Below are 12,873 nucleotides of genomic sequence, written 5' to 3'. Positions count from 1 at the left end.
GAGGAGGAAGGACAGCGTCACCATGGGGATGACGAGTAGGGGACATTCCCGCCTGTCTGCCCCCACTCCATGAATCTGGTGTGACTGGGAGGTTGGGATTGGGAGGAAGGGGAAGTTTGGGGCCCAGGGAAGGTTAGTGTAGAGTGGGGAAGGGCCCGGAGGGGAAATATTGGGGGCCCAGGGAGCCCGGGGAAGGTGGGGTGGGGATGGATGGGCTGGGGCTGCCCTCAGGCCTCACCGTTGATCTGCAGGTGAAAGGAGAATTCCTGGACATCATCATCGTGGAAAGCTCGCAGGGTGTAGTGGCCGCCCTCGTTCACCTTCACCCGCACCAGGGTCAGGGTCGATTCATACCTGGAGATGAACCCAGCCCGGCGTCAGAAGCAAAGCTGAGCCAGGGGTCCAGGGTCTGGGACCCTCGGAGGAAGGGCGAGGTACCCAGGTAGGTGAACAGCTAATCACTCATAATTATTGATCACTTGCTGTGTGCAGAAAACAGTACTAAGCGCTTCATAGAGTACAATGTAACAAAGTTGGGAGTCAAGTTCCCTGCCCACAGTGAGTTTACAGTCTAGAAGGAGGGTGTGTCTGGTGAATGAAGGGTCACGGGGATGAGAAAGGGTGAGGGATGGAAGGTTTAGGTGGGGTTGTAGACTCTAGCAGGTGTGAGGGCCAAAATGGAAGGGCCTTTGCAGGAATGAAAGCACTGGGCAGGAGGATGTAAATGTGTACCAATCAGTTTTCTTTTTTTTCCTTTGTGCTTATCAATCAACTGTATCTTCCCTGTGCTCTCTTCATCCTACACACTTACTCCCTTGGCTTCAGCTGCTCCCTCTTTGTGGAAGGCTAGCAGGTAATTGTGATATTTGTTAAGCACGTATTATATACCAAGCACTGCACTAAGCACAAGATAATCAGGACCCACTGTGGTTCACAGTCTAAAAGGAAGAAAAGGGTCTGAATCCCCATTTTGCAAATGAGGGAACTGAGACACAGAGAAGTTAAGTGACTTGCCCGAGGTCACACAGCAGTATATGATGGAGTCAGAATTAGAACCCAGATCCTCTGACTCGAAGGCCTGTGTTATTTCCACTGAGCCATGCTGCTTCCTAGCTGTAACTGGCTGGCCCCTATCACAGTTCTGGCATTTCTCCCGGCCTCTGGGGCTTCTCCTCACTGACTCCCACCAGAACTCCAGATTCAGCATTGCTAAAACTGAACGCCTTATCTTCCCTCTTAACCCATTTCTTCTCCTCATGTTTCCTTCACTGTTGACCTTCCTTCCTGTCCCAGAAGCCCACTCAACCACAGTGGAATCCTCAAACCCTTGTTGTTCTGAAACTCAATCCTGCCCTTTTTCCTCCACAATATTTCATAAAGCTGTCTTTTCCCCTGGCTCCAAATGACCCCATCCTGGTTCGAGTTGTTCTCAATGGGACTAGTGCATCATTCTTCTGTTTTACTCTCCCCTGCCTAGATCATCTGAAGCATCACTCAGCCACCATATGCCTCTCCCCACCTGAAAAACTTCCAACAGCTACCGAGTTCCCTTCGCATCAAATAGACATCCCTGGCTGTTTGGCTTTAAGTTTCCACCCACCCTCACTCTCCTTCCATCACCTCTTTTCACCTAAGACTAACCAACTTGCACTAGTCGCTCCTGTTGAGCTCACCTTCTTTCTGTGCCTTTCTCTCAACTCTCCCAAGTTCGGTTCCTTGCTCCTTCTCTCATCCCTGCCTGAAGTTCCCCCCAACTTCAAATTCAGCAGATCAATGCTCTCCTCATCTTTCTAGGTCTTCTGAAGTCCCCTTCTCTAGGAAGCCTTCCATCAGGAATTTCCATTATCTGAGGTCGAATCGGCCACCATTCGCATTTAAGTACATTCATCCCAATCTTTGTTCTGTATACTCTGCTTACTCCCTTATTTATTCATCTTGTAATACTCTTGTCACTTTTAGCTTTATCTTTTACTGCTTCTCCTCCTCCCGCTCTTTGAAAATAATCTAGCTGTTTCCCTCCTTGTAGACTGTGAGCCTATTGTTGGGTAGGGACCGTCTCTATATGTTGCCAACTTGTACTTCCCAAGCACTTAGTACAGTGCTCTGCACAGCGAGGCCAGGAATTGTACCCCTCACTTCTGTTTTACTCTCTCAAGTGTTTAGTACAGGGTTCTGCTCCCGCCATCTCTCCCTACCTCCCGCCTCTGCAGGGTCTCGCTCTGGCTCCCCAGAACTGGGCAGGAGCAAGGCCATTCACCTGGTTTCCGACAGGTTCCTAGTGGAGATGGAAATCTCGTTGGTGTTGCCCTGGCTGAGGGTCTTGTTGTCTTTGAGCCACAGGATGGTGGGCTGCGGATAGGCCTCCACCTGCACCTGCAACTCGCAGCTCTTGTGCAGCTCAGCAAACTCTGTGCTGCCCAGCTCCGTGTGCAGACGCGTGAAGCCCTGTGCTGGAGGGGGGCAAGGTGGTGGGTTCATTGCTGCCCTTCATATGCCCTGCCCCTTCCCCACTGTTCCGTCCCCCAGCCCCAGGGAAGCTTAGGTATATGGCTCTCAGGCCACTTGGGCTGGTGAGAAGTCAGATGGGCAGGCACCGCTCTCTCCCCCTCCCCGGGAAGCCTTGGCGTGATGGTTGGAGGAGCAGAGAGGAAGCAGGATGTGGGCTGTCTGGGGGTACCCACCAACCACAGTGATGTTGATCTCTTTCACGTCTCTGTGGTCGCCATAGCCCTCGGAGACGTTGCAGATGTAGGTGCCCGAGTCCCCCAGCTCGGCGCTAGGGATGTGCAGGATGGAGCGGATGTCGTAGGCCGTCCCTGACAGGAAGTCCGTCACGAGGTTGACCGGCCGCCCGCTCTGCAGGGAGGGAAGGGCCAGGTGGGCTGCTGGGGTGGGGTTTGGCCCGGGCCAAGGTCAGCGGCCCACTGGGACAGTTAACTCAACCTGTCACCCAAACCTACACACCTGGAGCCTGAGAGAAATTAAGCTGCGGGCCTGTTTATTCTGACCCATGGTACTATCCCTCAGGCTCCACCCATAGGCCACAATCCAAGAGCCCACAAGGGGCTCCATGCCACCCATTGGGCCTGGTCACTCACCTCCTTCCGGGGATAAGCCCAGTCAAAGTTGATGACCTCGCTCCCCCTGGCAGTGCACATGACTGTGATGTTCTCCCCCTGCCGCACCACGGTCTGGACCGCACTCATGGACACATTGATGGTGGACACTGTGGGGGCGAAGAGGGCGGTGAGCCGGACCCCAGAGTCCCTTCGGCTCATGGAGGCTGGATGGAGCGGGCGGGGCGGGGTTCGGGCATCTGAGCCCCATCCACAGGGACCACCAGGGCAGAGTGGAAGATTGGGAGGCCGGTGGGTTGGGAGGAGGGGTGGGGTAGGAGATCTGGAGGCGTGGAGGGAAGGGTGGGGCAAGGGATAAGGGAAGGCAGGCCGGAACACCTCACCTTGGATCCGATAGATGTAGTAGGTATCCGAGTCCACCTCCCTGTCGCCGACGGTGGCCCTGCAGATGTAGGTCTTGTCCTCGAAGAGGCCCGTAAAGCCGCGATGGGGATCGTAGGGGACAGGCAGTGGGATATCCACCTTCTTCTCATATAGGGTGACCACGAGGCTGGGATCCGTCACCCGGCACGGGATGGTGGCCTCTCCATCTCCAGCCAGGAAGATGAACAGATCCTCCAGAATGGTGGGGAGGAAAACGAGAGAAGGGTCTGGACAGAGGGAGCAAGAGGAGTGGGCGGGGGGGTCATTGGGGCCATATTCAGTAGGGAGCTTGGACTTGGGGGAGGTAGTATTGACCAGGGTGGACTTCTGGCTGCTGTTCCCTCTCCTTTCCTCAATCCAAGCACCCCACTTCCTCCCTGGATCCCCATCTCTGCCCATCAAGCTGCCTCCCCTCCCTTTCTGTCTTCAGACCCCACTCCTCCAGAAGCATGGAGATCCTCACCATAATGACGATAATTACAATAACAACAATAATAACACCTTGTATTTGCCTGGCACCTTTCTTATAAAGATCTCAAAGTCCTTTCATTTCCATTATCTTATTTAACCCCACTGTACAAATGGGTTAACTAAGTCCAGAGAGGGGAACCTACTCACCCAAGGTCACATAGCAATTATTCTCTTTTGTATCCCCTGATTTGACAGCTTCTTTGAGGTCAGGTTTTGGGGTTGAATAAACCCCAAGTGCCTAGTACCTAGTTTGTGGAGCTGGGGTCTGTATATCTTAATGGGTAATTATCAGCTTTTATTCGTCTTCAAAATTCTGGTTAAAATTAGGTTTCTACTTCAAAAGTTTCAGGTCTCATTTTAGCTTTGATTTATTTGAGCTTTTATTTTATTTCCATGATTCACATACATCACCAATCTGTATGGTAATCAACAATCAGTAGTAGTAGCACTGTACTAAGTGCTCCACTACACTGTAAGCTCCTTCTAGGCCAGGATCGTTCCTACGAACTCTGTTGTACTGTACTCTCCCTAGCACTTAGTACAGTACTCTGCACACAGTAAGTGCTTCATAAATACCATTGATGGATTACTGTACACCCCCAGCACTTAGTACAGAGCTTTGCACACAGTAAGCTCTCAAAGGTGACCACTGATTTACTGGGTGAGTCCAAAGTTAGAAAACATGATCTCTGCCCTCAAATACATTTCTTCCATAATATTTCCACTTTCCAGAGTTTGCAGATGACACAAATGGCTAAATGAATGCCAAACATTCCTGCTCTCTGCAAAGTGAAAACAGCCTGGCTGGGTTTAGGTACCAGATTCTAGAGGCAATCCAAACACAAACGGCTCCAAGACAAGGTTTTGGCAGCGGAGGGGAGGAGGTTGCAGGTTCTCCATTAGACCGAGAACCGTGCTGGCACCCACACATTTGTGCCAGTTACTCAGGAAACTCCCGTCTCCTACAAGGTGATGGGAAAAAGTAAACCCTCCCTGAGAAACAGACCATTTTTGATGCATCTAAAACTGGCCATGCCAGCCAGGGACTGGATTCCAAAATCCAGGCTGACGCTAAGCCGTGCATACTCTGACAATGCGTCGTTGTAGGCAGGGACTATGTCTGTTTATTGTTGTATTGCACTCTCCAAAGGCTTAGTACAGTGCTCTGCACACAGTAAGTGCTCAATGAATATGACTGAAAGAACGCATCCCCACTTGTGCTCAGTTGACTCCAGAAAAATTTGGGACGATTTGAAAGTCCATCTGGGCAGTGAAAATGTTAAATTAAAACCCAACCCCATTTTGCAATATGATTTCAGGTTTTGGGGATTGAAAGCTAAGTTTGAATCACAATCTGGAGTTTGGGCAGAAATGAGACTGAACCATGAGACTGAGACCTCAGAAGCCCACACCCCAGTGGCACGGGGCATTGAGAGAAGGGCTGGCTGAGTCTTGGCTGAGCTCCTGATGGAGCCTGGGAGGGCTGGCTGAGTGTCCACTGAGGTTTTGGGGTAGACTGGAGGGGCTGGCCGAGTGTCTGCTGAACTCCTGGCTGCTTCTTACCTGGCACAAAGACATAGACTCGCCGTTTGATGGCAGGTTCCAGTCCCTGGGAGCAGGCGTATTCGCCGCTGTCCAGGCCCGTGACGTTCTCCAGAGTTAAGGTGCTGACAAAGGTGCCATCGTCCTGGCGGATGGATGGGGGAGCAGGCAGGAGCTGCGACCCGCGTTCCCACGCCACCGGGGCCTCGGCCCCTGAACAGGTCAGAGAGAAGGTGCTGGACATGTTGAGGATGATCTCAGGGTCCCCAGGAGTGATAACCAGACCCCAGCTGCTTGGGAGCAGTGGCGATAGCAGCAGAAGCAACAACCAACATCCACCTTGGAGAGAGTTGGAAGCCCGTTAGAGTTGGTGCGGGGAGAGGAGAAGGTTCAGCCGGGAATTGGGAGGGAGGGAGAAAGCAGGGGATGGAAGGGGAGGCGGAAGGGAGAGTCCTCCTGAGATGAGAGATTCTGTGGTAACCTCCAGAAAGAAACAAAACAAAGCAAAAGCCACCTAGCCACATCCTCACTAGAATTTCTTTCAGAGGCTAAGAAAACACTGGTCATTGACATCCAAGGGGAACCCCTAGACCTCCCTTCAGCCATTAGCTGCTTCTTCCTCCCCACCAAACCTTGACCTACTCCTAAGGGGAAGCAAGGGCTGATGGATGTTTTCCCCTTCTCCCTTTTGGGCAAGGGTTAACAGGAACGGACTAAAGGGAGTTGAGGCTGGGGGAGACCCTGATAGTCCACGGACTGGAAAGTAGAGGGTGGCCAGCAGAGCTGTTCTGTGGCACACAACAACAGGCCACTGCCAGGAAATCCTTAGGAAGCAATACCCAGCCCTCCATTTTCCTGCATTGCTTCCTATGTCACTTCCTGTCGTCTCTTCACTAGGCTTGCCTTCCTGCCTAGTCACCTGAAAGATCCTTTGGCTTTCCCAGGCAGTTCCAGAGCAGGGAGGCTGAGGACTGAGGATGGGGTGAGGAGGGAGGGAGGGAGAATGCCATAAAGTGGCCCTGCCTCCTCTTTTAGGTCCATTAATCTGTACCCCAATTCTGCACTCCAACTGGTAGGGCAGAGTAAATTTAGATTCAGAGAGGGATAGCTTCAAGGATTAAGAAGAAAGGGCCTCTTGCCTCAGGTTACCAGAGGGACCCACTCCACCTGTCACTGAAGCTTCCCCCTCACCCCGTTCCCCCGACACACTCTCTCCTCCTGCCTGTGTGTCATGCAGTGTCAGAGAAGGGCCGGGGAGCAGGGAGGCCGAACCTTGTGTGGCCCATGGGAAGGGCTGGAATGTACGTCAGGAATCACAGACCTATTTTCAGACCGAGGCCTTAGGTCACCCTAAGAGCGAGGGAGGGGGTAGGCTTTAAGGGCGAGCCTTCCAGAATCATTTGCATAGTCTTCTGGACATCTTGCCATTGTCGTTGCTGCCATCCCTTTCCTTTCCCACCTTTCCCTGGGTCCTCCCGGCCTCCCTGTCTCCCCAGCTGCAGCCCAGCCATCCTGTACCTGTGGGGACTGGGAACATCTTCCGATCAGGGCCGAGCATGGTGTCTCTCTGCTTCAGTCTTGGATGGGGCCTGTTGGAAAAAAATCAAGCTCAGTGCCACCTTCCCCACCTCTCCGGGTCCAGACCTCCAGCCCCAAGAGTGGCCGACTGGGCGGTGGGAGCTCGACGGAGTGCCACATCTCATCTATTCCCTGCTTCTTGCACTCCCTCTTGTCTCCTTAATTGGACCAAACCAGCAGGGGCTTTGGCCTCTGGCGGCCCAGTGGGCAAACCAGCTCCTGAGAGGACGGAGGAACTGCTCCCACCCTCTTCTGTCATCTGGCTATGCAGACAGGTCAGCTCCACCCCATCACTGGCACAATGACCATTTAAGGTCAGAATGGACAAAGGTTTCCCCCGAGCCCCCACTCTTTCCCCCCAGTGGTCTCCTCTGACCCACAGTTAGCTGGCCTGGACTGGCCCAGCCAGTGAAACTGTTGGTTGGGCTGAGCATGAAGACATCTAGCTTCAACTCAAGCTGGCTTTATCCTTCTGCCCCTAGTCTTCCCCTCCTCCCTTCTCACTGTTCTCCACTCCTATGTGTATAGCCTGCCAGGCTCCTGTGCCTGCCTCTTTCCTGGTGCCATGGCCTGGTCCGTGCCCCCGTCCCATTCTCCCTGCCCTGTGCCCTCTGCTCCTACACTGTGCTTTGTGTTCCCTTCTCTGTGCTCTTTCCCCTGCCCTGCAATCTGCCCCATGCCCCCTGCTCTCTACCCCATTCCCCACCCGCTTCCCGGCAGCACCCTCATCCTCCAGCACACACCAGCCTCAGTCTGGATCATTTCTCCCAAAAACAACAGCTCAAACCCCAGGCCCATGTCTGCCAGGACAAATATTTGGGAAAGTGAAATAAAAGGGCTGGAGCTGTGGGGGAGGGAGGGGGAAGGGGGCTGCAGGGGAGGGGTGATGCTTGGAGCATCCAAACAGCTCCTGCAGCGCCAAGGGAAACAGAGCAGGAAACAAGGGGCCCAGCCAGTCCTGGGAAAGAAAGACAAGAGGGAGAAAGGCTGGTTGGAAACAGGATGATGGGGGAACTCCCCGGAGGATAGGCTAGGCCGAGCCACTCCCTCCCGCCCTCCCTCCCTCCCGTCACTGGTCCACTGTCTCCCTGCCCCTCTGGGGGACCGAGAGGGTGGGATGAGGAGGAGTGAGGGGCAGGGGCACCCGCTCAGGCTGGGGAGAAGGAAGGGGTGAGCCTGGGGAGGAACTCTGGTTTTCATCACATCCCAGAATCAGCGAGGTTCATTCCGTTCAGGTCCACCCTCCTTCACCATTCCAAGTTCCTGGATATTTGAAATGAAACACGTGTTTTAAAGAGGCCTGTTGGGATCCCGGGGGCTGCTGGGTGATAGTGGAAGTAGTGTGCTCTAGTGGCGAGAGCACAGACTTGGGAATCAGAGGACGTGGGTCCTAATCCCGGCTCTGCCACTAGTCTGCTGTGTGACCTTGGGCAAGTCACTTAAGTTCTCTGGGCCTCAATTACCTTATCCTTAAAATGGAGATTAAGACTGTGAGCCCCATGTGGGACAACCTGATTACCTTGTATTTACCCCAGTGCTTAGAACAGTGTTTGGTGTACTGTCAGGTCTTAACAAATACTAAAATTATTAATTATTTTTATTTGGGTAGGCACCGGAGGGAGGGGTGGAGGAACTGGGCAGTGCTGGTGGGCATTGGGAGGCTCTGGAGGTACTGGGGGATGCTGGGAGGTGCTGGTATTGGGTAATGGGCGGCACTTGGGATGCCAAGGGCCTCTGGGGAGCCTCAGGGCCTCTGGGAGTGCTGATGGGCATTGATGGGATCTGAGAGGATCCTGGGGGCCGCTGTGGGGTGCTTAGAGTCACTGGCTGGTGCTGAAGAGCATTTTGGGGAACTGGAGGGCTCTGGGGACTGCTGGAAGGTGCTGAGGGGCATTATGAGGGGTTGGGGGGGCACTGGGGTTGCTTGGAGGTGCCAATGAGCGTTGCAGGAAGCTGAAGGGCACTGGGGACAGCTAGAAGGTGCTGAGGGGCACTGGGGGCTGTCGGGAGGTCCTGAGGGGCATTGGGGAAGCTGAGAGACTCTGGGGGACATAGGTGCTGGTGAGCATTGAGCTGAAATGGCACTGGGGAGCACTCTTTCAGTTCCAATGTGACTTTGAGAAAAGGAACCCCAAATTCTGACAGGGCAAGTTGTTGGGAGGCCATCTCTTCTGTTCCCCTGCCTCCACACAGGGCCCACCGCAGTTGGTGAAAATCTAACTTGGGTTTAAAGTGCCCAGAGACTACGTCTCCATGGTCTCCATCAGCTGTCAGCCATAATCAATCAATCGGTGGTATTTATTGAGCGCTCACTATGTGCAGAGCACTGTACTAAGCACTTAATTCACTACCAGAGCTTAATTTCACTGGAACTCACTACCAGGAAGTGGGCTAGGTCCTGTCTGCTGGCAGGGGGATGAAAAGACCCTTCCAGGCAGGGCCTGGGATTTGATTTCAAAGGCAGCCACCTGGGATTGCTGGTCACATACAATCACGTACAAGACCCCCAGGGCCCCGGAGTGGGTGGGAGGGAGGGGTCCTCCCAGACCCCAGGGGCTGAGGTGGGAGCCTGGCGAAACTTCCAGCCTGGAAGTTTCACCATTAAATCTCCCCCTTCTCCATCCCCATTACTGACACATCCTGAACCTTCTCAGTGGGACCCAAACAGCCCTGAAACCCAAACCATAATAACAATAACCAAAATAACAACAACAACAATAATGATAATGTTTGTTATTGTTTGTTAGGCGCTGGGGTAGATAAGCCAACCGGAGTCAGTTGCTGTTCCACAGGAGGCCCCGAGTCCAAGAGCGAGGCATTTTATCCCCATCCTACAGATGAGGAATCTGAAGCCCAGAGAAATTTAGTGACTAGGGATTTTCTCCACCCCCACCCCAAAGCCCAGACAACAGGTATTGAAGAGGGTGAGTGAAGAGGCAGGGGAGAGATCAGCCAGCCTTGACTGGTTCTCCTGCCCAGGGCACACAGCTACTGAGTCTGTTTAGGGGAGAGGCCTCCAAGGGCCCTGGCTGCAGAGCAGTTTTTCCATCAGCCCCCCACCCAACAGGGGAGGGTCACCCCCAACTGCTCTTCTTCCATCACAAAGCAAACGAAGCATTCTGCTTCCCCCTGGGGTGCTGTCCTCCAGGAACTCACCCTTGGGGAAGCAGCGTGGCGTAGTGGATAGAGCACAGGCTTGGGAGTAAGAAGGTCATGGATTCTAATCCTGGCTCCACCACTTGTCTACTAGGTGGCCTTGGGCAAGTCACTTCATTTCTCTGTGTCTCAGTCACCTCATCTGTAAAATGGGGATTGAGACTGTGGGCCCCATGTGGGACAGAGACTCTGTCCAACCTGATTTGCTTGTATCCACCCCGGCACTTAGTACAGTGCCTGGAACATAGTAAGTGCTTAACAAATACGACAGTTATTATTATTATTATTGTTCAGCCATCCCTAATTCAGGCCTGTCACCACTCTGGACCATCACCTATGCACTTAGCTATGAACTCCTTAAGCGCTCTGATACTCATCTCAGTCCCACATCACTTATGTACATCACATAATACTCTACTGTACTCTACTAGAAGTACAGTGTACTAGAGTACTGGAAGTAATAGAGTACAGAAGTACTGTACTCTACTAGAAGCAGCGTGGCTCAGTGGAAAGAGCATGGGCTTTGGAGTCAGAGGTCATGGGCTCACAACCCGGCTCCGCCAATTGTCAGCTGTGTGACTTTGGGCAAGTCACTTAACTTCTCTGTGCCTCAGTTACCTCATCTGTAAAATGGGGATTAAGACTGTGAGCCCCCCGTGGGACAACCTGATCACCTTGTAACCTCCCCAGTGCTTAGAACAGTGCTTTGCACATAGTAAGCGCTTAATAAATGCCATCATTAATTAATTAATTACTATCTGTAATTTATTTCAATCTCTATCTCCCCTTGTAGACTGTAAGCCCTCTGTGGGCAGGGATCATACCTACCAATTCTAGTGCAGTGCTCTATGCCCAGTAAGTGCTCAGTAAGTACCCCTGAATGATTGATTGATGTGTAGTCCCCCAGAGAAACTGAGGCAGGAGAGGAAGAGTATGAAGAAACTGGGATTTGAACTCAGAGACCTTTTGATCTTGATACATGACGGCTTTCCCTCATGTCCCTGTGGGCTAATCATGAAGGATAGCGTCACTTGAATCTGTTTCCTAAGAATCCAGGATGGAACAGCCCTACCCCAGTGTGAGGAAGCAGTGTGCCTGGCCCGGAGTAAAGGAAAGAGAGTCTGAGGGGAAAGAGTGGGATGGGCAGATAAAATATTTCTTTTTGCAATGTGAAGTTTTGGGGGAGCGAGCTGGAAGTAGGGAGTGTAGCTTCAGGACGCTTCAAGGCCCCTCACCTTTTCCCAGGAGTCTCCCTGACTTGGGAAGAGGCCCGAGACTGTCCTTGTTTTCCCCAGTCCACATGAGCAGCCCACATGGCTGCCAACATGGCCTCCAACATGGTGGCGGAGATCGTTTCCACATGATGTCCCAGCCTCAGATGTTTTTGTTATTCTCTGGCTGGGGCTGGAAAGATTTCATTTACCAGGAGATCCTGCCAGGTCAATGACTTATTCAGCAACTTTCTTCCCAGTGAGTTTCACTGTTCCACTCTCTCGGAGACAGAATTCCTCTCCAGAAAGAGAGAGCTGAGAAAGGGGAGTGGGGGAGGATGGGCAGGGGAGGTGAAGGAAGCCTGAAGGAAAGAGGATGGAGAAAGATGGAGAAAGGAATGAGGCAAGGAAGAGGGAGAGGTTGAGATGGAGAGAGGGAGCAGAGGATGGCAGGTTGGATAGGGAAAGCAGGGAAATGAGACAAAGACACACTGGGATGGAGAAAATGAAGAAAGGGGGAGAGGGAAAGGAAGAATTGGGGGAGCCAGGCAACTTTTTCTTGGTTAGAGCTATATTGTTATAACTCTGGGATGCTTGAAAATGAATTAATTACAGAAGCAGTGTGGCTCAGTGGAAAGAGCCCGGGCTTTGGAGTCAGAGGTCATGGGTTCAAATCCCGGCTCCGCCACCTGTCAGCTGTGTGTCTTTGGGCAAGTCACTTAACTTCTCTGGGCCTCAGTTCCCTCATCTGTAAAATGGGGATTAAGACTGTGAGCCCCCCGTGGGACAACCTGATCACCTTGTAACCTCCCCAGCGCTTAGAACAGTGCTTTGCGCATAGTAAGCGCTTAATAAATGCCATTTAAAAAAAACTAATCACAATTCAATCCCCTCCGAGAGGGAAAAGCCCAATTCTAAAGAGCCTGGGCAGTCAGGTCACTACAGTCAGTCTCATCCTCAGAGCTGTTTTTATTAATAATAATGATAACATTTATTGAGCATTTACTATGTGACAGGCACTGTACTAAGTGCTGGGGTGGATACGAGATAGTGAGGTCCCACACTGGGCTCACAGTCTAAGTAGGAGGCCCAGAAAAGTTAAGTGACTTGCCCAAAGTCATACAGTAGATAAGTGGCAGAGTCAGGATTAGAACCCAGGTCCTAACCCTTTTAATAAAGCTGTGGGCAGGCTGGCCCCTTCCTTCCAGAGTCTTAGGCTGACTGGACACTCTCTCTGCCTCCATCTCTGTCTCTGTCTGTCTGTCTCTCCCAGGTCCCCAGCTGTTCCTCTTTAGAGGACAGCTTGGCCTCAGAGACAGACTGATAAACAGGTTCTGTCAATCAATCGATCAATAGTATATATCAAGTGCTTATGGTGTGTTCTGTCAGAAAACAAGCACCCTTCTTTCTCCTCG

At 52.4% G+C, this 12,873-nt stretch overlaps 1 protein-coding gene across 2 annotated transcripts in view; it reads right to left on the bottom strand.

Moving 5' to 3' along the window:
• The window catches only part of PDGFRB (platelet derived growth factor receptor beta), a 77,513-nt gene that overhangs the window by 24,407 nt on the left and 40,233 nt on the right, over positions 1 to 12,873 (bottom strand). For both annotated transcript variants that reach the window (XM_038772264.1, XM_038772263.1), the window contains exons 3-9: positions 7,032 to 7,102; positions 5,535 to 5,852; positions 3,461 to 3,727; positions 3,099 to 3,226; positions 2,682 to 2,856; positions 2,258 to 2,450; positions 239 to 354 (exon numbers count right to left, since the gene is read on the bottom strand). In XM_038772264.1, the coding sequence (XP_038628192.1) occupies positions 239 to 354; positions 2,258 to 2,450; positions 2,682 to 2,856; positions 3,099 to 3,226; positions 3,461 to 3,727; positions 5,535 to 5,852; positions 7,032 to 7,071 (1,237 nt within the window). In that variant the 5' untranslated portion in view covers positions 7,072 to 7,102. The remainder of the gene's footprint in view (positions 1 to 238; positions 355 to 2,257; positions 2,451 to 2,681; positions 2,857 to 3,098; positions 3,227 to 3,460; positions 3,728 to 5,534; positions 5,853 to 7,031; positions 7,103 to 12,873) is intronic.

The sequence above is a fragment of the Tachyglossus aculeatus genome, chromosome X1 (genome assembly GCF_015852505.1).
Source record: "Tachyglossus aculeatus isolate mTacAcu1 chromosome X1, mTacAcu1.pri, whole genome shotgun sequence".
NCBI classification, from domain to species: Eukaryota; Metazoa; Chordata; class Mammalia; order Monotremata; family Tachyglossidae; genus Tachyglossus; species Tachyglossus aculeatus.
Note: the sequence above shows the minus strand (reverse complement) of the source record. Positions and strands in the feature narration are given on the sequence as shown.